This window comes from Phoenix dactylifera, chromosome 14 (assembly GCF_051530095.1).
Source record: "Phoenix dactylifera cultivar Ajwa chromosome 14, Ajwa_hap1_PhDact_Kaust_v1.1, whole genome shotgun sequence".
NCBI lineage: Eukaryota > Viridiplantae > Streptophyta > Magnoliopsida > Arecales > Arecaceae > Phoenix > Phoenix dactylifera.
Genome location: NC_143203.1, coordinates 23,485,934 through 23,508,855, shown reverse-complemented (window position 1 = coordinate 23,508,855; position 22,922 = coordinate 23,485,934). Strand labels below are relative to the sequence as shown.

The 22,922-nt window shown below is 37.6% G+C and overlaps 2 protein-coding genes across 5 annotated transcripts; both read right to left on the bottom strand.

Moving 5' to 3' along the window:
- Positions 1–889: 889 nt before the first annotated feature.
- Positions 890–9,465, bottom strand: LOC103705012 (uncharacterized). 3 transcript variants are annotated; one of them, XM_039132317.3, is made up of 3 exons: positions 9,231–9,440; positions 7,874–8,138; positions 890–3,848 (listed from the first exon to the last, which is right to left on the bottom strand). In XM_039132317.3, exon 3 carries the CDS (start codon positions 3,568–3,570, stop codon positions 1,744–1,746), a length of 1,827 nt encoding a protein of 608 aa, XP_038988245.3. In that variant the 5' UTR covers positions 3,571–3,848; positions 7,874–8,138; positions 9,231–9,440; the 3' UTR covers positions 890–1,743. The 3 variants fall into 3 exon arrangements, with proteins under 3 accessions (XP_038988245.3, XP_008786798.4, XP_088567221.2); XM_008788576.5 differs by lacking the exon at positions 7,874–8,138 and having other exon boundaries at positions 9,231–9,465; XM_088711095.2 differs by lacking the exon at positions 7,874–8,138 and having other exon boundaries at positions 890–4,946.
- A 5,928-nt stretch (positions 9,466–15,393) lies between these two features.
- Positions 15,394–21,903, bottom strand: LOC103705013 (uncharacterized). Of its 2 annotated transcripts, XM_008788578.5 has the most exons (5): positions 21,754–21,903; positions 17,968–18,388; positions 17,763–17,879; positions 17,545–17,663; positions 15,394–15,602 (listed from the first exon to the last, which is right to left on the bottom strand). In XM_008788578.5, the coding sequence occupies exons 2-4, from the start codon at positions 18,337–18,339 to the stop codon at positions 17,586–17,588; spliced, it is 567 nt and encodes a 188-aa protein (XP_008786800.3). In that variant the 5' UTR covers positions 18,340–18,388; positions 21,754–21,903; the 3' UTR covers positions 15,394–15,602; positions 17,545–17,585. The 2 variants fall into 2 exon arrangements, with proteins under 2 accessions (XP_008786800.3, XP_008786799.3); XM_008788577.5 differs by having other exon boundaries at positions 15,394–17,663.
- Between the last annotated feature and the right edge of the window lie 1,019 nt (positions 21,904–22,922).

Sequence of the window (22,922 nt, the reverse complement as noted above, 5' to 3'; positions counted from 1 at the left end):
TCATTCAATTCAACCAATAGATCAATGTGTCTTTATAAAGAAGACGAAATCTTTAACTATTCACTTTGTCAAACCTTGAATGGAGAACATGCTTCGCCATTTAGCATACAACATAGATGTTGGTGCGAAGTATTAGAGATGTGTTGGGAGAATTTTTCCACAAGCTTTCAAAGATTATCATCCGCACGCCAACAATCATAACTCATATAGAGATGATCATTCCAATCAAAATAATAATCATTATCATTGAAATAACAGTGAGCCTGCATATACTGGAACAGATCCAATGCATAAAACAGAACAGTAGAAAAATAATTAAGATGTACAAAGACAACTGAGGAAAAACAATACAAATGATTGACAAATACTAGGAACGGCAAGAGTGCGTCGGAACTCTACTTTGAAGAGTGAATTCTAGTATTTTTTCTAAGATACATGCTGCAATAGTGAGTTTTATGACTGATATTATTTATGTATAAATTGTTCACACAATCTTGCTTAATGCACCATTGTTGACTATTTATTATAGTTGGTCAATCCATTAAAATTTTAGTGTTAACTCAGCACTAGGTTAAAATTATTCTGCATTAGATTCTCTTCGCAACCACTTATATGCATCATAACTAGCTATCATAAAATGCATGCCTTCGAGAAATCAAGGGCAAGTCTGCAGCATGAAGGAGTGTTGCATGGACAACAATGCTGGGCAATACTGAGGTGGGTTTGCTCAAGGCAGTAGGAAAGCTGGGCATAAACATCAAACAGCAATTGACTGATTTTAAACAATCCCCATTTTTTTTCTTGGAAAAGTATCTTTTAGAACAACTTGTCAGGGGTAACAGCAATAAAAAGGAAATTTTATGAGCTCATCATTCATATAGCTGTTAAATAACAAAAATAAAACGAAATTTATAAGCACATCATTCATAGAGCTGCCAAACATGCTCTAAATGATTGCTCCTGCTGATCCAAACCAAGCCAGCCACAGCTTGGAAACTTCAAACAAGAGAACAATTTACAGAAATGGGGGCTGTGCTTCTGATCGGCACACGAGTTGAATGATCGAATACCCCTCAAAAACAACAAAAAACACAAAAAAAAAAAGAAACTCATCCACAAATCACTCCAGTTACTCTTTCCCAAGACAAATAAATAGTGAAAACAAATTTAATCACAAGAAACTTGTCCAAACCACAGACCATCCAAAGTTCAGGAAGTCAACTCAAGATGGAAGGGGGGCTGTTCTTTGGAGCTAATCCAAACAAATCCAAAATGGTTCGCCAAGATAATATGAGAATGCCTGAGCTAGAAAGGAATGAATCATCCAAAATCTAAGAACACAGTAGCCACTGGCCTCCATAAAGCAGTTCATGCGATCAGCAATTAGCTCAAAAGAACCCTGCCCCAGAACCTTCCAAATAGTCATGTCAACTGGAAATCTCATCGAGACACTTGGAACTCGACAAATTCCAGAAAATGCAGATAACAGCAGATATGTGTGATGATCCTTGAAGAGATTAACGGAGCCTCTGGAATCTTGAAAGCCCTTACTTCAATTGATGATCTTCGGTCATTAAATATTTGGAAGTAATTGGAACCCTTTCAAACTTCTGAACAAGTCATATATTGACTGCTGAAGTACAGATACTTGGAAGACCTTGAACAATCCAAAAAAGCAGGCAGTGATGATGACACACATTTAGAAGGGGACAACCTTCCATCTTGAAGCTCATTTTTGTCGATCTAACTTGCCACATCAATTTCCTTCCCATGATCTTCATTGATTGTTCTTCTCAACCTTCTCAACCATATCTCATAGTCCATTGGGTATGGAGTCCCACAGAGGCTGTCCACATAATCAGCAAAGGCTTTCAGCACTGCTGACACTTCTCCCAGCTTCTGCTGTATAACCCTTTTTGACCATGACACTTCCCGCCACTGAAGTGCCCCTTCAACTGAATCCAGCTCCGGGAATACACCACCACATGAAAAGTACAGCAGATAGATTAGACTCTCTGCATCTGATGCTGCACATAGTTTGCCTTCCTGAAGGGCATAAGTAGAAGAGAAGAAAAGATTCATCGATGGACGGTCCCTCTCTTCCAGAACCGCATGACCCCACCCAATCAGTACAAAAAAGGGATGCCTTGCACCATCGCTCACACAAATCACATTCTCCAGATGGATGTCACCATGCCTGATTCCAGCTGAGGATGCAGTTGCAAGGGCAGACAGACAATCATGGCAGCACCTGAGAGCTTCCTCAGTACCAAATAAACCATTTCTTATCAAATTGGAAACTGTCTTACCAACGGGAGAGATAACTAGGATCGGGGTGCCACACCATGGATGACCACAGTTACCACCAGAGCTCGGTTTGTTACATTCGCCGGGATGAATTATCCGTCCAGATGCAACCACTTGGGGAAGGTACTTGCTGGACAAGCCCCTCTGTTTCATTGAAGTCAATACTTTAGACTGCCTCTGAACCTGGTACCACAAATTCATGTCCTCCCATGCAGGTTCCAAGTGAGTAGGACTAGAGCCGACATATAATAAAAGTGTCTTTCCTGGTTCTTCCACAGGAGCGGCAATATAAACTGGAAGTTCACCATCAGTTAACACGTCATTAATCTGGAAACCCTTCTGCCAGTTTGAGTCCTCCATCCACAAAACCGATTCTTTTTCTAGCTTCAGGGTTCCTTCAGACCCAAATTTTACAGATTCCTCCTGGACCTCAACAATTTCGGAGGAATGACAGCGTTGCTGGAAAAATAGCATACCATTTCCATTAATATGTGTTTCTACCAAATGCCTTTCCGTTCTACGACTCTGTAGACGGGAACTATGCTCTGTAGCTAAATCTCCAAGCGAATACTTTGGCATTCCACAAAACTGAATGATACAGTGAAAAGTTGCGAGAAGAACCTGTAGAGTTCCAATATCTCCCCAATTGGCATTCCCAAGCTTGTTCCAAATCCTATCAATGGGAGAAACAGTAATTGTGGCATGTTGCTTTATCCATCCAGCTGCACATTCATAAACATTATTAACATCGAAGTCCAACTTGCTCACATCACCCTCAACCTTTACCACGCCACCATACTGTGAATCTACAAGAAGCACAAAAACACAATTTGAATTGCGAAGAATAGTCGATGATCTGCTTAGGCTTCGTGATAACAGAACACGGAGAGCAAAAAACAGCGCTTCCCCCAGAACAGCATGGGAAGGCCACTGGCTACTCTGCATTGAAAGACTCCTAATATCAGGCCTGAGCAGAGCTAATTCAACAATGTGATCCCATTTCCCATGAGAACGCCGGCTATTTTTGAGCAATATGGCTGTCGCACAAAGACCTCCAAGCTTCCCATTAGCAATGACCTTCTCAGCAGGATAGAATTTTGAACTTGCACTGTGTATACAGGCCACTGAAAAAGGCACAGGTTCATCATGACCCCAAAAGGTCTCCAACAAGCCCTTAACACTTGCATGTAGAAAATCTTCAATAGCAAGGTGTGCAGTTGCTTCAACAGCATCCGATGTCGATGCATAGAGAGCATTTGGCATTCGTATCAGCTGTTGAAAAGAAGCACCTTCTAGAGCATAATCAAACTTCTGAAGTTCTGTTAGCTCAAAAGGAACATCAAAGGCAGGTTTTCTGAAACCTGATTCTTCAGATATTCCTGAAAACCAATCTTCGAGGTTTGCCGTCAAAATCTCACTATCCACAAACTTCTGAAGAAAATCCTTACAGCTGGAAGATGATGAACCCCAGGGCCGACCTCGTGATGATGCACTCAACCTTTTTGGCCCAGAGCCAACTGAAGCATGGTCCAGGGAACCGCCTGGCAAAACATGAAGTATAAATAAGTCTTAAACTCTTGAATGCAAATACACCAGTAATGCATCTAAGATTTGAATGGAACATATTCAGACTATGAAATTGAAATTCTGAATATAGGCAGCAGTTCTCTCTCTCAAATCATGGTAGCTTATAAACTTCCCAAATGACTAAAGATGTAGAAACAGAAAATAACAACGATTCTGAAAAAAAAGAGCTTTAAAGGTTATTCCAAGTCCAAAATCTCAAAATGTTTATTGCAGGTTCAAACTAGATATTGACAGAAAGAAACAACTTAAAGTAGTGGCACCACCTATCACTACAAACATGTGACCATGAGATCCATTTAACTTTGACAAACATTAAACATAATCCTCTCATGTCATTTGCGCAACCAAAACTGGTTCTTCTGTTCTTTTTAACATGTTTCATTAGTTAGTGAAACTCTACAGCCTCCATCCCTCCCACTCCCTCTTCCTCAACCTTCCCTTCTTCTGCTCATTTGAGACTTTGAGCCATGATGTGGTACCTAAGTAGATATATGGTTTATGGCCAAACCCTTGTAATGTTGCCTTTCCTACATTGAGCTTATCTCATAGTTTCTCCAGCCATATGTGTATTTTACACTCATTGATATAAAGATGCCTCTGAAAATAATTTCTGCTCTTGTTAATCCATAGATGAGATTAAATGTGCATTGAAAAGCATCCACATGCTGCCGTTAAGACACAACAATGGTGCAACACAAAATCCTCTAATATGCTAATATAACTTATGGCGATAGTTTGATACTAAGGTCACACCGATTTTCGTATCTCTAAATACAGTTTCTTGATATGAAGATGATTCTGGAGACAGTTTCTTATAATTGATACTCCAGTCAGTGCTTGCTACATGCACTTGTTGCTGCCCTTGGATTTGCAAGGAACAAATATAAATACAGTAACATACCTATATCATTGGAAGGCAGTGCTAGCCATGCTTACATTTGAAAAAAATAAGGTAACAAACAACAAAGTAAAATAAAAAATGTGTCGATCCTCATCAACTGGTTGGTTTTGATTTTATGGATCCTTGCTCACCAATAATTCCTATTAAGCACCTGATAATGAAGGCCAGTACGAACATTTAGCACAACAAAAAATCTTGAATGTAACAACCAATTGCATTAAGAGACTGCAAGGTCTCAAATAACCTTAGCCCATCAAATAACTATTACTACTACGAAAAATGAGCTTCATGGTTAGATTGAGTTACCTACAGTAAGTCTCATATCAGCATTCCAAGTATTTGGAAAAAATGTTGCAGCAGACTAAAATTAACCATATCCAAGAATTCAGATAATTGCATGTCAAAATTAAGATCTACGAGTGAACAGGAGTCATTCATTGGCTACAGTTCATCAGTGCACCAAGTCAGCCACACAATGAAACTAATCCCCACCCATAGAAACCCTACCCAAATATTCCTTCATAGATCGCTCTTATCTTAACTTTCAAATATTCTTAATTAAATCAACAAAATCAATCTTTTCAACACTGTATCTCATCCATTGGCTCGTTAGATGCTGAAGCTATGGCTCATGCACATAGCCTTGAAGCTAAGAAACCTAAAACCCAAACCTACCTGGTTTCATTTCCTATATCCTGTATTTCCTTTCCTTTGTCCTTATGGCTTGGCTCCGAGTGATTTGACTCAGTATTGGAGCCGGGGGTGCCAAGCACCAGTACCTTGTCCATACAGCAGGTGTGCCAAAACCTTAATCCTTGATGACAAGCAAAATTCAAAGATCACAAGGGTCACAAAATAGTACCATCCAAGATGAACGAAAAAGGTTGAAGCATGCTTAGATGGTTGGAGGAGTAATGTATAAAGATATAAACCTTCATATACATCAAAAGCAACTTGGTACAGCATTCAGCCATAAACTCTATAATCTCGGTTTGACTTCATTGGGTAAAAAATTTTATCTGATATCTGTTTATTAAGGAGATCAATGCCTAAGTAAATGATTGGTGGCTTTTATATTACAATTACTAGGAAAATGTAAAATTAAGAGCTTTAAGCATGAATTGTGTGGGTGGGTTCAGTAGACCTATACCTGATATAGACCACTTTAAGCATGAATTGGTCCCTACAGTGTTGTCTCATGTGGATGAGAAAACTAGATTCATCTCTTCAGATGAATGGGTACAGCTCCAATAAAAATTTAAAATACAATAATGAGTTAGCATTACTCTTGTACAACAAAACAAACATGTTTCACTATGAGGGGCTGGCCTATAAGTTTGATCAATATGAACTCAACCTACACACTTGTCTAGTTAACGGCATGAAAACTAGTAGCGTTGGTTCGAATTGTGCTAAACCTCAAGAAAACTGTACCTGTTTCTTCTCCCATAATCTATGTTCAAAGCAACCCTTCCTTGAAGGTTCAACTGGCAAATCTAACATTTCCTCTATCAATTACCCTAGGCAGGTATCAGATGTCCCAAGTAAGTCACATTGCATGGTACATCACTCATTATAGAGCAAAAGCACATCAACAATCTAATATAATGCAAATAATAGGTTGATATGATACAATGGCCAATTAAGTGTCTTAGGGCTCTGCTATCTTTAGTGCTCAACGAAGTTTAGGACTTCCTAAGGCTTTCTCAGCAACTATGCTACTTGTAACAAACTTATCAAGTAGCCTAAGCACTTGAGGAATTGATGGTCCATGACACTTTCATTGGCCTAGATCTAGAATGATCATTCTACACCTCAATTTATCACCATATGCTCCTTTTCTCTATGTTTTTAAGATTCTACCTGCAAAACCCATCCTCCAATTGCTTAGAAATCCACACAGCAGAAATGAATCACAAAAATCTTGAATAGATGCAAATGATGTGATCTTTGGAAAATCAACCAAACCTGTTGCAGTACAATTTATGGACTTCACACCTATCACCACCACAAGACACCAACCAAAAGTGACCCACATGTTCATTCTTCTACCTAATAAGTATCAATCAACAACCTGAATACAAACCTTTATGCTGCTGCTGCTTCGGTACCAATAGAATCACAAAAAACCAGATAAAGGATGCCTACTTTGCAATGTTTTGCACCAAGAAAGGTAAAAAAAATTGATCAATTCGTCTCCAACTTGATAAGTCAAATATTGAGATGATATGCGACGGCCAAGCAAGTGCCGGAGTTGAGAAAATTCAAGTTAAGTTGGAGGGAGTAACAAGAAACAACAAGGTGACAAGCACTCAAAATCAATGAAACAAAAGAGCCAATTTAACCTTACCACTAGTATTCTCATGTCCTTCACAAGGTGGGCCCTTGAGACCTACAAATCATCATGCAAATTGTCTCACCCAAGTCAACCACCACAACAATGTTTTTCTAAGTACTTCGAGCTGGTGAGTGGCTAATAAGGCCTTAGAAAAATTGCAAGACTAGAATCATCCTGAAGCCGCTACTAACTTTCATTCAACTATGGCAACTCCTCCCCTTTCCACGATTGTGATAAATCACTTATCAACCTTAACCAAAAGATTTCATCAACACGTTTTCAGTCATTCTATCAAAATCTCCTAGGAAAGACAACATGTCATCCCCTAACATTTCAACGGCCCATTCAAACTACCCACTCATATGGAAAAGTAGCGACATGCTAATGACAAGAGCATAAAACTTGCATGCCAACCTCTGATCAACTACAATAAGTCAATTTCCTTTTCTCAAGTACCAATGCGTGAGTCTAGAACTTACTTTGCCTTCTTAGAAGATGTGAATCCCATGTTTTAGGAATAGGCATTCTTTTGTGGCAGAAAAGTTCCATATATAATATACTCATTCTTCTATGATACCTAAGAATGTCTGACGGCCATCACTTTTTTGGAAGGGATGGTGATGAAACTAAACTTAGTAATAAAAATGGGAACCATGTGCTGCCTTAAAAAAAGAAAAGTTTATTTTTCAACCTTGTAGAATTTGAAAAAACAAATGCTGAAAAAAGGTCACAATTAGTACCTTAAGCTCAATGTTAATCACTCTTTATTAAATGAGGCAACAACTTATACTTAGTGATGCTATTAGCAGCTCCAACTCCTTAGCTTTAATCTCCTCAACAGATAATTGAAAAGGATCAGTGATGCAATTAGCAGCCGCAACTCCTCAGCTTTAATCTCCTCAACAGATAATTGAAAAGGATCCATGTCGATCATAAAGGATGGTTTTCTTAGTGAAAGGGACTGCAGTTGCTTTGGTAGATTCCTCCCCTTCAACCAAAGAATAACTGACCGTTTCAACAAAAAAGTTGAATTAGATCTTTTTTGTGAACAGATATAGATCTTGAAAATCTTGATCTCATAGTAAAAGAAAGCTATTGTAGCAGGTGCTTATATTTTCAATAAAGTTTAACACCTTCATGTTAACAAATCTTCAGATATCAATGACTCGAGAATTCCCTTCATGTTGGACCAGGTCAGCAATATTTTATAGAATCACATAATACAGAGCCGGTATTAAGTCACCACTTCTAGGAATCAGCATTATTCTACTTCTATTTCATTGACAGGTGTTTCTATTTAACATATCTGAAAAGAAAAAGAAAATTCGTCTGCACCATCATTTAGACTTTAGACCAATGATCCAGTTGGTTGACAACAATACAATGACCAACCAGGACCGTATTCCACCAGAATAAAAATCACTGTCGTGTTCCAGTAGCAGCTGCCTGATTTAGAACTGATAAGACATAACTGTCAGTGATTAAGGACACCTGCGACACGTTCAGTTGGAATGGCCATTTCATAACACGATAGCCCGATTCGCTGGTTATACACGTATTCAAAACAAAACATCTCCGCGACACTACCCCATACATCAATTCATCGGAATTCCATAAGCAAAACATCTCCATCAAATTCTACACCACCGAACTTCCCATTTACCAAATCCCCCCAAAATCACAAAAATCAAATCTTTATGAATCCAGTCCAATTTTCCACCGAAAAAAACACCCAAAAATCCAAAACCCTAGCTCCCAATCCCGTCAAATAGACGTCACCAGAACCCAACCCCACATCCCAAAACACCACCATCCGCACCCAACCTCTGATTCCTACGGCAAAAATCAACAAACTTCTCACTCCTAACTTCGAATTATTACCAAACACCACAGAACCTGGAAAGAAGAGCAAATCCAACACAAAAGATTAAAGAAACCATCTTTAACCAAAAACCCCAAAACCAATAGGATAAAAAAAAAGAGCACAAAAGAAGAGCAAAGCTCCCGTCTTTTCAGCAGCAACCAAACTTCCTCGCTGAAACAAAAACATGGAAACAAAGAAAGACTGGGAGACAGGAATGAAGACGAGCTAGTTACCTTCCATCGGTGCTAGGGCTTGGTGTACTTGGGAGGTGGAGATCGTGGTTCGAGGAAGCACATCCGTCCGTCCTTGCCCGCAAATATTCTTCGGGGAATTCTCTTCTTCGTGGTAATCAGCAAACCACTCTTCTCTCTTTGGTCTTCTGCCGTGGACTCGTTTTCCCTCCGGAGGTCTCTCTCTCTCCTCTTCTTCCGACTTCTGCCTTTATTTCTCGCTCCCTGGTGACGGCTCTTTTAATAGAGCGAGAGCGAGAGAGATTACGTACCGGCCACGAGATTGTTCGCATTTAATGATTTCTCGCGATATTCGAGATTTATACTTTCCTCCTTCTCGCGTCCCAACGGCTTTCATGCGCTCACGCTTCCTGGCTACCGTTTCCGCGTATCATCCGGCCGAAGCTGCAAGGTACACCAATCTTAAAGCAGCAGTTATCTTTCTTAACGGTTATATGTCCTTGTGCTGCACCAATCTCCAACTGTCGCTTGGGACAAAGATTTGTTTTGGATGCTGAATAAGTTGATCAAAATAAATGGGTTAAACTTCCATTCTTCTTTGCTATGTAATAAATTGTCCTTTTAAAAAAGTAGTTTAATCAAGATGCTCCAAAGTGATTGGCTGAAAGAGTGAATTAACGGATTAAATGACTTTTATGTCCTCTTGTTCCATTGCCAAATGCAACCAAATTGAGCAGCAACACAGTGTTAAATCACTCTCGTTTTATTACTTCTTTTTTTTTTTGACTTTCGTGGCATCGTAAATGCTCTCCTCTACCCTATTTTATGGTTTGACATGGCACGGCATTTACCTATATTTGAGTGTTACACAAATCTCTAGTTGCCACTTAAATCGAAAAATAAAATAATAGTAACATACAAATGCATCATAGAAGATGTTCGGAGCACCCATTGAAGGTACATAAAAAAATTCATCAAAATCTACTAATAATAACTCAACAAATTAATATTCAATCGGTCTCCGTATAATACATCGAGTTAATATGGAAGATATTATTTTCAAAATTTTATCGTACCATTTTATATTTATTATATCTTTTATTATTTTAGATGTTTCATTTTCTTTAGCTTTATTAACTATTGTTTATATTTTTAAAATTTTACCTTTTGTTTATTTTTTATTATACTTTATGCTTATAATTTCTTATTTTATTCTATTTCTTGAATTTAGTCGTCATGTTTTTCATTTAGTTTTATTTTCCCCAAAAACATATGTTATCTGATTTATATCAAGTTTTTAATATTTTTAGTTATTATATCATTTTTTTAGAAATTCTAATATAGTATAACAATTGGTTATTTTTTTTAATTTATTTGATTCTATTGTATTAAATTAATTTTGTTGATTGCAATTTATTCACATTAATTTCTGAGTTTTTATTTTGTACCTCTAGTATAAACTCACTCATCTTTAATTATCTATCTATGTATTTTATATTTCAATATTTAGTTTATTTTATTACATTTTAATTATTTACTATATTTTGTAATGATCCATTTTCATTCTTCTTCTATGTATTTTCTTGTTTTATTTATTTTTTTATTTTATGTACAATTTTATTTTCATTCTAATTTTTTGATCATATTTTAATTTTTAAGTTATCTATTTTCCTTGGGGTTTCTACATTTATTTCAATAAAAATATAAAAGAAATATAATTATTAAATAATCTAATATAATAGTACCTTCTTTTGATTATCATAGAATATGAATTGCATATGCTAGTTTGCTGGTCTTAATAAAAAATGCATCTTTAAAATGCTCTATTTACATTCTCTTTTTAATGAAGTATGTCTTTACTAATTAACTCTTGCTTAAGTAATAAATAGAAGGTACGGAAAAAGAGCAGCAACTAAATGTGGGAGTTCATTAATTAGATAAGGCAATTATAATCAATACTTTCTCATTAACATAACTTTTATGCTTTTACTAGCTTAGTTTTATTAAAGCGGGCATGGTAAAATGATGGCTATTATTTGATATTTTTAGTAAATCTCCATCAAATTGAAATTCAAGGATGTTGATAACGAGAAATGGAAAATTTTATTTGCCACAAATATAATGACACCCGTATCTAAGTAATATATTTGTTGTATTTAACAGTAGCACCAGCAGTTTGCGAAAACACAAATCCTCCCAAGCCATTAGGATCAAAATGACTTTCCCATTTCAATTTCACGTCTCCATTTTCAGTAAAAATAGAATAAAATAAAATGATATAATATGGTGACAACATTGTTATCATTTGTTACTTATCAATACTATAGCTGACAAACAACTTCATTCAAAAGTAATTCAATCAAAAACCAGTCGAGACCAATAATATTTGTTATTTTTATTATAGCTGCAAATAACAATTTGGATAGCATCCATTAATATATAAGATCAATATCACCAATTTTTTGCTATCACTCTACAAATTGAAAAAGAAAAAGATGGAAAGATATCCAATTGGTTCCAATGTCATTGAAGCTTTACTAATATTTCATCGAGTTACCGAAAGATAGAACTTCATCTACTTGATGTGAGCATCATTGAAACTTAGACAAGGGAGAAGGGAGAATTACAGCTGGCATTAGTTCATGAAACTTTGCTTATACTTCACTAGATTATGAAAAAGATGAAATTACATCTAGTTGACAGGGGATCAATCTTGCCTTCAATTGTGGGCCTCGATCATATATAGGCATACCTACGATTCAAGTCCTAACCATTATGACTGTTCGACTAATGGACCCTCTCGGAAAAGATTAATCTCCTAAAATCTTGAGATTAATGTGATATTATTTTCTTTTCTTTTTCTTTTTCTTTATAACCAAGCTCACCAAAATATTCTAGTTCAAAGAAGTAAATGGCTTGCTAGTTTTACTTGGTTTTCAACTAATCTTTTCCGACAATATTGGTCGAAACTCACATGCATGGACAGGAAGAAACTTTATTTTCTGCATGCTGCCCCAAAAAGAATGTTTGCTATGCTTTTGAGTAGGTAATGTGGGGATCCTCCACAGTGCTAGGAGACAACCATGAACAACCGATTCATGCCATATTGTTGGGACCATCATGAGATCAAGAAGGCCTATTATCACCCTCTTGCTACTCCAATCATATTGCTAGGGATATTATCAGATCATATGCCCTTGGTGATGAAAGGAAAAAGATCGGTCAATTGCGTGCAAGAGAGAACAAGGTTCATGACCCCAAATTCTAATCATATGCCGCACTTTAGTAGTTTACTAATATGATTTCATGAAGCTAGCTGTCCATTTCAATGTGGGTGACATTCTTTTTTTACTTGCTTGAGACATTGTCTGATCCAAGACCCATATAGAAAGAGAAAGGAGGATTTGTTGCCTAGAAGTTCTCATACGTGCCCTTCATATCAAATTGGACTGGACCCCTTAAACATCAACCAAAGACAATACGTAAGAAGAACCATCTAAATAAAGATGGCAGTTAGTGACTGCTTTGGGCCAGTAATAATACAAAATGCACCACATGTTGGAGTGCTCAAAGATCTCAATTATGCCGGTCTTTTAAGGTGCAGATGAAATGATGTTTTGGGATGTGAATAGGCAGTGATGGATAAGTAATTCGCATGCGTTTGGTGCTAATTAATGCTGCAGGGAAGAGCATTATTTAAAGTTTAAACCATGGGCCTCCTATGAGAAGCTGTGGATGAAACAGTAGCAAGAAGTGTTGAGCAATGGCTTGCAGGAGATGAGAATGGCACCCATTTGTAGGAGATTAGTTTAGAAAGATCGCGGGAATGCCACCTTTTGGATTCGAACTCGGAGAATTTTTCTTCAATGCATTTTTCGCATGCACCAAGGAGAGGGGCCAAGCAGTGATCCCAGATCCTACCAATGACAGCAATTAAGAGGTAGACTTGTGGCGATTAGACCAACAATATACTTCATCAAACCTTGATGAAAACTACCTTAACACTTGAAGGCCAACCATATAGATGGAATTAAAATTGTTGAATGAAGTCAAGAATGGAAATCAGAAATCAGCTGTGAGAAACAAATTTGTTTGATGAATCTTGCAAGATGGCAACAAGAAATCAGATGACTCATCAAAGTTCATGGATAGCAGCTCTAACAAAGAAAAATCTTGAGGGACAAAAAGAGAAGTCATCTAAATAGTTGTTAGATTGAGACAGGATCTTGCTGAAGTTTTGGCCAGAGAAAATAGGTTGCGGTCCTTCCCTCGGGAGGGCAAACAATAGCATGAGAAACCTGAGGAATGAGAGTTGATACGGTTCTTCAGATTTATCTTTTTACAATTGGCAAAAGTTTAGACAGTACAAGTTTTTCGCCTAAGACGACATACCAATTCATCCTCCTAGTTTTACTGGAATGCCACAAAAAGGCTCCAGGTAGGTGGCAGTTGCACACAAACAACCATGAAAGATTGTTAGAAGAAGAACAGGACTTCTTGGGGGAAATTCTGTTTTCAGAATGCCACTTTTAATTAAAGATTCTCTTAGTCAATCTATTCGTGTTTTTATAACTCAATTTATGTTCTTTATTTTATATATGATTCAAAATTTTAAATATTTTATTTTTTCTACTGATTTTTTTGTGGGGATGTCTCGAAGAGACGCATCTTTGCATCTATTGGAAAATAGTAATTATTCTACCAAGAGATGCGTTCTATTTCATGAAGACTTCTTGCTATGAAAAGGGATATACCTTCATAAAGAGCAGATGCATCACATCTGCAAGCACTGCACCATTTGAAACCTATAAACAGAAGATAATAGGGTAAGCATTAAATTGACCGACCAAAGATAAGAAGATTGTAAGAATCTTCCATTATTTCTATTCCCCATTTCACTCTCTCCTTAAGACGATCAGCACAGATTCTATTCTAAAAGGAGGGCCACCTACAGAGTGCCTCGAACCGAATGGTATTTTTCTAACTTTTTTTTCTTAGAAGTATATCTTATACTTATTATAAAATAAATGAGTAGCAAAAATGAATTTTCCAGCAGAGTCTACTCGCATTTCTTGTTATAATGACTCGATTTTTGAAGACAAACTTCCCAAGTGACAAAAAGAAGAGAATCGAGTTTAGTGTTGGATTGATTGGCTAAATTCGGTGATTGTTAAAGATGCCACCAGTGGCTGATTGTTCTATCATGACAGATTCACCTTATCCTTAAAATCCAATCTTTTCTCTTTATTGATCTTTCCCCTGTGAGGTCTGCATGGGATCTATAAGGTCCTCTTCTAACTGTCTGGAGAGCCTTCAGAAAGAGAGAAAATCAGTTGGAAAGGGAAGAAAGAAGAAGGGCGAAGGACAAGCATATTGTGCTGTCAAAACTGACGGGCTAGGAAGCATATGAAAAATTGAAGAGGCCTGCGTGAAGGCTGTTCTGCAGCACAAAATGATGCATCTGCAGGTTGATAGAGAAATGAAGTCGGTTCAACTCCTAAAGATATGGTCAGCGGCGTAGGATTTGTCATCAGAGATCACGAGTCCAGATTGGTGGCGGCGGCGGATCAGCTGATTTTCTAATCATCGGTGGTGTCTGCTGAGCTCAGAACCGCCTAGAAGGGCATCTCCTTTGTCCGACGGTTGTCCGACGGACACTAGGTGCAGATCACCTTATTCTTTAGGACGACTCAGCCACAGTGATCGATTTGATCCAAAGTCGAGGTTGTACTAGCGAAGGTAGACCGTTGCGCGACATTCGCAGACTACGGCAGGTGTGTGGCACCCTTCAGGCCACACACACCTACCGGAAAGCGAATGGTGCAGCGAATTGGATTGCCTCTTATGCGGCTCACCACTCTAGAAGCTTCGTTTGGCTGGAGCGTGCTAGAGTGCCGGATTTTTTATCTGTTTTGTTGTTTTCTGATTTTATTAGACATATCCACATCCGTAAGGTGCGAACTGCCGTTGTACAAAAGAAAAAAGAAAAGAAAAGAAAAAAAAAAGATATGGTCACTTCTAAAGGAACTGAAACCTCTACTTTCATCAAGGACTTCTATAACTGAATGCATCCCATCGCTGTTGCATAGAGTTCTCTGCTACGCTTTTGAGAAGTAGTTTCAATAATTTGTTGTCTATTCAAATGCGACATTGACAAATTTATAGCAACGAAGAGCATAAAAACATGAAAGCAAACAAGACAACGAAGGCAGAGAAGGTAGTTTTACTATGAGAAGATTAAAGAAACTCTCGATCATCACTAGAACTTAGAACAAATCCAGAGAAGCCTTCAAAATTATAAGCTTCAACAAGGAGAATCTCAAGAATCCTTCTTCTTCTTCCATCTGATCAACAGGGTCAAATGCATGCAGATGAGAACGTCACACATCTCTTTACCCAGTTTTCACAGCGCACCTGAGAGTTTAGCTTGGTCAACTTTACCAGCTATAAAAAAAAATAGAAAAAAGTAGATCGATCTTAATGTCTTACAGATTCTCATCACATCTATGCCACTAGGAGTTGCATAGAACAGGTATAATTTTCTTTTCTGTCAGAACCAAGAATTAAGTGAAATATTGCAAGAATGTTAATTGATCAACAATGCCAGATAGTTGCTTCATTTGATCATCATACTTGCATACTGCTCAACATTTTCTTATTATACCAGATAACCTATTTAAACAAATTACTCATACATTTCAACAAAGGCAGTCCGAAGGAAGAAAATGAAGTGGAAGCAACAAACATGATCATGGGATAACGATGAGTTCAGAATTTCACAAAATTACAACATTAGCAACACATACTTTGGAGTCTGCTCCCCTACCAACGCTAGTCAAATACGTGAAAAGTAAACCAACAAGATGGCTTATTAGTTGCTGAGTCCATGACACATGATTCCTGATTTTTCCCCCGGCCCCATGTTGAATTCCACATGGTTATGCAAATCAGGTTACAAGCACTACAACTGTCAAATAGACATTTAATTTTTTAACTGATACTACTTTCAAATTCCTAGAAACAGGTTTCCCCATCTTCTGGAAACATCATTATTTCCATCACAGAAGCAAACAGATCTTAGAAAGGAACATAAACTCCTTAATATGTGTCTATATTAATATTACATGTATGGTGTTACATGGGCCTAGGATTTATCCAAAGAATTTTGAGAATGCTTATACAAGAAGAAAGAGAAAAAACTTGCAGCCAGGAAAAGTCAGAAAGAAGTAAATGATTATATAACAAAAGGTTAACAATTGAATGGGGAGTATAAACGAGGAGCCCTACACATAAACTTGAATTCTTCCTAGTCAAACTCTAGTAAACAACATATATACTACGAAAACCTTGTGGGACTCCTAGGACTCCATTAAATTGTTTTTTATCTAAAGAAGAAGCTTTCAAACATTTGAAGTTCCTGCTCATTTTTGGAAACTGGAACCCAAGGTCGCACTACATAATCTGGTTACCATCACACGGTACTGAAAATACTGCCACAAATTAAAATGTCAGCAGCCAAACTACTAGGGACTAGTCAATACAACTGAGAAGTCCCCAGCGTTCAATTAAGCGTCGTATCCAGCCCCTTAACATCCACAATCAAGAAGTACCTAGAAGTCCAATAAACCCTAATAATCAGAACCGACATAAGCTGTCAGATTTTTCTAGTAAATTCAGCAAGGATACAACCATCCATAAAAATATTTCTAGTCCCGAGTTGATCTTTGGTGCAGCAATTAGTCTCCTCACGCTTCCTCTAGCAACTCATGTTTGCAATTAAAGGCCCATCTGGAGTTAGTTTAAAAAATTAATAAAGAAAACTACCAAGTAACAGTATACTTCTGAGTTCAGCAGGCAAGCATTCAGGAAAGAACTTTTGAAACATCCATTGAACAGTTTGTGGAATGCAAATGTTCCTCTGTTTGAAAATCATACAGAAGAACATTGAAAAACCTCACAAGGACAACCCTTTCTAATGGGTGATGATCATGAAAAAAGTGCATCTTTTATGTGCAACTTCGATTTTTCATGATTGACCAAAGCAAAGTTCTAATTATTGTGAATCAAGTTTAGTGTTGCTTCTTACATAAAAGTGGATAGCATGAAAGTATTAGCAGGCATATTAAAGGTAAATTTTACATTTATACTTTTCACTAAGTACTATTATTAACCCCAGGCTAATTCTATTTTTGATGCAATGCAATCCAGCATTCTGTTAAATGACAAAATGCATAGTGCATTACTGATCTTTAACACAAGCTAGCTGGCAAAAAAAACATGTGGAAAAGCCATTTTATATGATAGAAAATATTAGATTGCACAAGGGCATTTAACAAAAAATTATTAAAAGATGTACAATGTGTAAGATCATGGAAAAAAGCTGCTTCATCATTAGTATTAACGATAGCCATCTCGGCGGTCCTGCTCCTCAGATGCTTTATTGGCAGCTTGTACAGATTTAAACCACAAGAAGGCCTACAGCCAAAATTTCAAGCAAATAAACATAAATCAATGCTAAAATTCCATTAGCACATGCAAACACAAGACAAAAATGAAAGTAAAATCACAACTTACTGATGTGGGTATTCCAGTAAAAGCAAAGAATCCAAGCAATGGTGCATAAAACACGCTGTCAGAGCTCAGGACCCCAAAAACAGGTTTCTGATTAACATATTCAAACACAGAACCTACCTGTAAATTAAAAAAAAAAATCCTGTTAGCACCTAGAATGTGAGTGATTCGTGGAACGACTTGAATGAGGATGATGTAGAAAATATACTGCTGCTATAGCCGTCACAGCTGATGCAACTAAATAAACATAAAAGGGTATCTCTATTGTTTGTGGAGAAGTGCTGTCATTGCCTTCATCCCGAGCCCAAGGAGGAGGTTCATCAGAATCAGGTCTAGCCCAAGAGGGAATCTTTTCATCAGATTGGCTTGATTTTGTAGAACCTTTAGTAATAGCCAACACAACAAGCCTATGTAGCAGTATGCTTGATTGCCGACCAAGATGACTTTGGCTTCTTGTATGACTAAGAGATAGAGGTGAGCATCTGAGTTGAATTACCGGCCTCAGTCCGATATACCTACGCGTGCTTTTATTTCTTACAGTAAGAAGATTAGAAGCGCATAGGGAAACCAGTGTAGCCATCACTTTGCTTCTGCTTCTATTTCAATGATGTTAAGCTGGAAATTGAAGGCTGCAAACAAAAATTACCCGTAAGTACAGCATTGCTGTTTCCAGAGCAGAAGATTAAGGTCTAAGCAATGGAAAGCAATCTAAATATAGAAAAACAAGTCATGAGAACCACCACCATGCTGATACCACTCTCCACAGCATATGTTGGATGGTGTTCATTTGATAGTGGAGCCACATTAGCAATCTTTGCATGTCCCTAATGCAACCCAACAACTATTTGCCTTCTATCCTATGCCCTTTTCTAACATTTCCAGAACTAAGGCTAGCTATTCATTTCAATGTTTTAAAAGGAATTCTCAAGTTCGACACAGTTGCCTATCAGTATGCTTGGACATTTCTTTGCTCTTATATATGTGAATGTGGATTTGAGCTCTAGGCTTTTAGGCAGATGTGAGGACTGAGGAAACTATTATTTTACCACATCACTAAAAGGTGGGTCAGTGGTCTTTTCTGGGGCATCAGCAACAACTTTACCCAATTGTCGTTGGGGCTTCAGTTGTCTTGATAACTCAACGCGTATCTCATATCGTTCTGTCTATGATATCCATAATCTGACTACTATGTGCTCTATATGTAATGCAGACCTCCGGTATGCTGAGAGAAGTTGTTATTGTAGTAATGTATCATAATATTTTTAAATCTAATGTACTGCTTATAAAGTTGGTAGTCTAGACCACTGAACAATTACTTAAAGGTATCTATAAGAGCTAAGGGCTGGTTAAGAAACTAAAGAAAGAAAATCACTGCCATTATTAATTCTTTTTGCTGCATTAGCATGGCATGCATCAATCTAACAAGCTTTTTTATTATTATATATTTTGCTCAAGCATCTAGTTGCATACAGGGTGAAGACTTGTCACTAGCCCTTAGATTTGTGGCTATCAACATGTTCTCCATGGATCTCTGGTAGTGGATAGACATTGACTTGAGCTGAGCTGTGCTAAATTGTATCCACATAGGTGTGGACTTGTTGAGGTGCATCCTTTTTTCTATAATCTGTTACTGTGTTTCATTCTTTGTATCTTCATTTGTAAGTTACCGGACCATGATTCATTAAGATATACATTAGATTATCCTATTGTTGTGAGCACCATTTAGGTCTATTTCTTGTGAATAGTTTCGGCTTTCTCAATATCTTGTCCTTTTCTCTAAATGAATGAATTGTATCTTTGGAAATGCCTACAGGAGATATCATGCTAAACAATGTTAGCAGACAAGTCTAGTTTGGAGTCATCAAATGCTCACCTCCACCTATTATATCTTAAACCTACCCCCTTCTGCTGCTCTTGCCAATGGTGCAGTATTTGTAAGTTGTAACATACAAAAATATTGGTTAATTCATATTTCTTAAGTATAAATTCTTGAATAGGTCTCTATAATAGGGTTTTAAAATCATTTGAATGCCCCTAAAATTACTCCTTTTAAATAACTAAATTCATCCTCATCATACCTAATTTGTTGGCTTACTTCTCTCCTATATTGTCCTGAATTTCTCTTGAATCACGAACCATAAATTATAACTGTTCATATAGATACCATAAATTATAACTGTTCATATAGAATATGTTTTTCCTTTTTCATGTAACAAAGAAAAAGGAAAGAAGTCAGCCCTCTCGTGTGCCACATTTACAACTTTTTATGTTTTTCCAATCACTGAATTTCAAACCTAAGAATCACTCACAATTTGACCTATGAATTGCTACACTTTCTATGTCCTCTATTGCAGCCCCAAATTCAACAATGGAATATCAAGGTTTACAGAACTCAAATGCTAAAGTGATGATCAGAAAACAAAATCAATCGTTGTCAGTTGTCTTAACCATCACACTTGCCCTAGCTAATGTTCAAACAAGCATAAGTAAAAAAAACCATGCTCATGTTCAGTAAGAGGCAACATTTACCTGGTAGACTACATGATGATAGCAGAGAATTGCTAAAGAATGTTTTTTGCATCGATGAAAATTTAACGTTGTTGAGTTGAACCAGGTCATCTAATTGTTTTTTCTATCCAGATACATAATTTGGCCTTTCCAACTTCTCGGGGCATTTTGAACCTTTACTCAAGCAATTTACACTGCCAGTTTCTAAAACTAACGCCTACAAGACTAAGCGAAAGACTGCCACCTCATTACATAACTGAAAGGTAAATCACAGTACCACATAAACCTCAAGAGCAAAGAGATGCAAAACCTTTTCTTTTTTCTTTTCCCTGAATGGGTCAAGGGGGTTCAAATTGCAAAAGTCTGCAGGATGACAGTATCAAAAGAGAAGAGTAAACGCGAACAACTTTAATAAAAAAAGGCCACATCAAAGGAGGTCAGCGACATAAAAGTGAGCAAGTATGAAAAAAATGAATACAACATCTATCATGAATGAACATATTGATACAAGGAACGCATTATTCACAAAAATAGAAGAAAAGGCAAGTTATATAACATGAACAACATATGAAAGGAAGTTCAACAAAACAGCTCTGAACACAAATATTGTGCATTGTTTTCAGCATGAAGCAATGCAAACTGCTGCATCTCTGACCGTGCATGCGAAGGAACACTGCAACAATCATTCTAAATCAAAAGTTTTGTTGCAGGAAATATCGTTCTTACACCAAAGTCAACCGTGAAAGATGGAAGAAGATTTATCATGGCTCTAATTTCCCTTTGATCTGGTTGATCAAAATTCAAGCACAACAGAAAAATGAAGAATAAAAAAAAAAAGAGCATAATAATCAAGCAACAATCGCTTTTGGACAAGAAAAATGATAGTATAACGATCATTCACAGACACTACAAATAAACAGAGGTACCATCTAAAGCCGAACAGAAAAAGTAAAATAAAATATGCAGATTTGCGGCGGGGGGGGGGGGGGGGGGGGGGGGGGGGGGGGGGGGGGGGGACGGGGAACAGAGAGTAACAGATAAACCTGACTAACATTACAAGATAATACAAAGTTGAATCTGTAATAGTTAAAAATTTAGTTGTTTCTCAGCATAGAATCATTGGATCGAACTCCAACGCCTATCTCAATCGTTTCGACATCATTACTATAGACATTAAATTCAAAGAAACAAAACAAAAACTCGCAAACAACAGCCTCTAGCGATCATAAATACCAAACCCTAACACCAGATTTCCTGAACAACCGCCAGAAATTCAGATCTGAAGAAAATCCCACTTTCATCTCCATCAAACAACCAGCAGAACCATTAAATTCCCACATCACATCCCAAAAAAAAATCCAAAAAATATAGAATAGAAGTGCATACACAAAAATACGTGAAAGAAGAAATAAAACGCATCAAACTCCACAGACACCGGAAGAAAAAAAAATCGAAGAGCGAGAGAGAAGGAGAAGATAACGCATACCTACGCAATGATCGAAGAGCCCCGGATCCGAGGAGAGATCGAAGAGCAGGCAGAGGGCGACGCGAAGAGAGCCGGGAGCAAATAGAGGTTCGAGGGAATAAGTGGGGAGGCAAGAGTGGCAACGAGGCGGATAGCATTTTATTGGCGGGATGCAGGAGGCTCGCATCATGTCGTGATTCGGGACACAGAGCGTTGGGGATTAGAGTCATCAGACGATCGGCGACGGCTTTTGGATCGAGTAAGTCGATCACTGACCGTCCGAATGTTTAGTTCGCTCACCTGAAGCCCTTCATGGATCAATCTCCAATATTCAAATTATTTGAATTTTTTTACTTTCCTTTTGAGTTTTAAAACTTTGCACTCAGCCGAGTTGTTCTCAGACAATAGATTGTACCATTGCACTTGATTCTGCTTGAGATATCTGTTCCACTGTCAAAACAAAACTCTTCCATCCTCCTTAGTTTTTTTTTTTTTTTTTGGGTAAACCGGCCGTTCACGTTAATATGGCGTGAGTGCAACCAATTGAGTCAAGATACAATACATGGCATAAAGATGTAGGTACATTCTCGAATCATGTCCATGAAACCTCTCCAGAGTGACGGGCAGTAAAGGAAACAACTTAATCAGCCACCTTATTCACCTTCTAGTACACATGAGCAACCTGAAAGGAGTCACAATCTCTTACCATCTGTCGTATATCACTAAGAAGAGGATGGTCATCTGTATGTCACTTAGCGTTCTGAATCCATTTGATCACCATAGCGGAGTCTCCTTCCAAAGTGATCCTGCCAGCCCCTAGGACGCTCCTCGCACGGGTGATGCCCTCCCATACCGCTCTAAACTCCGCTTCTATGACTGTCGTACCATAGATGTGTCGCTCTCCTGCAGCAATCAATCTATCCTCCCTACTTGCAAGATTGTTTCATGCATTTTTCAATTTTTCTTTTTTTTATTTGAATATTGCCTTGAGCATTTGTCCACCCACATGTTTCCTGGTGTCATGTTGCCTTGATAGCATGTTTCCCAGCCCATAAAATGCTAAAAATGAAAGTCCATGTAATATGCGAGTTGCGGATGGTTGTGCCTTTTGATATCTTTATGTCTAATTTACTCGAAAATATGGCTAATGTGCTAATCGTAATACATGGCAAGTGATCTGAGTTAGGTGA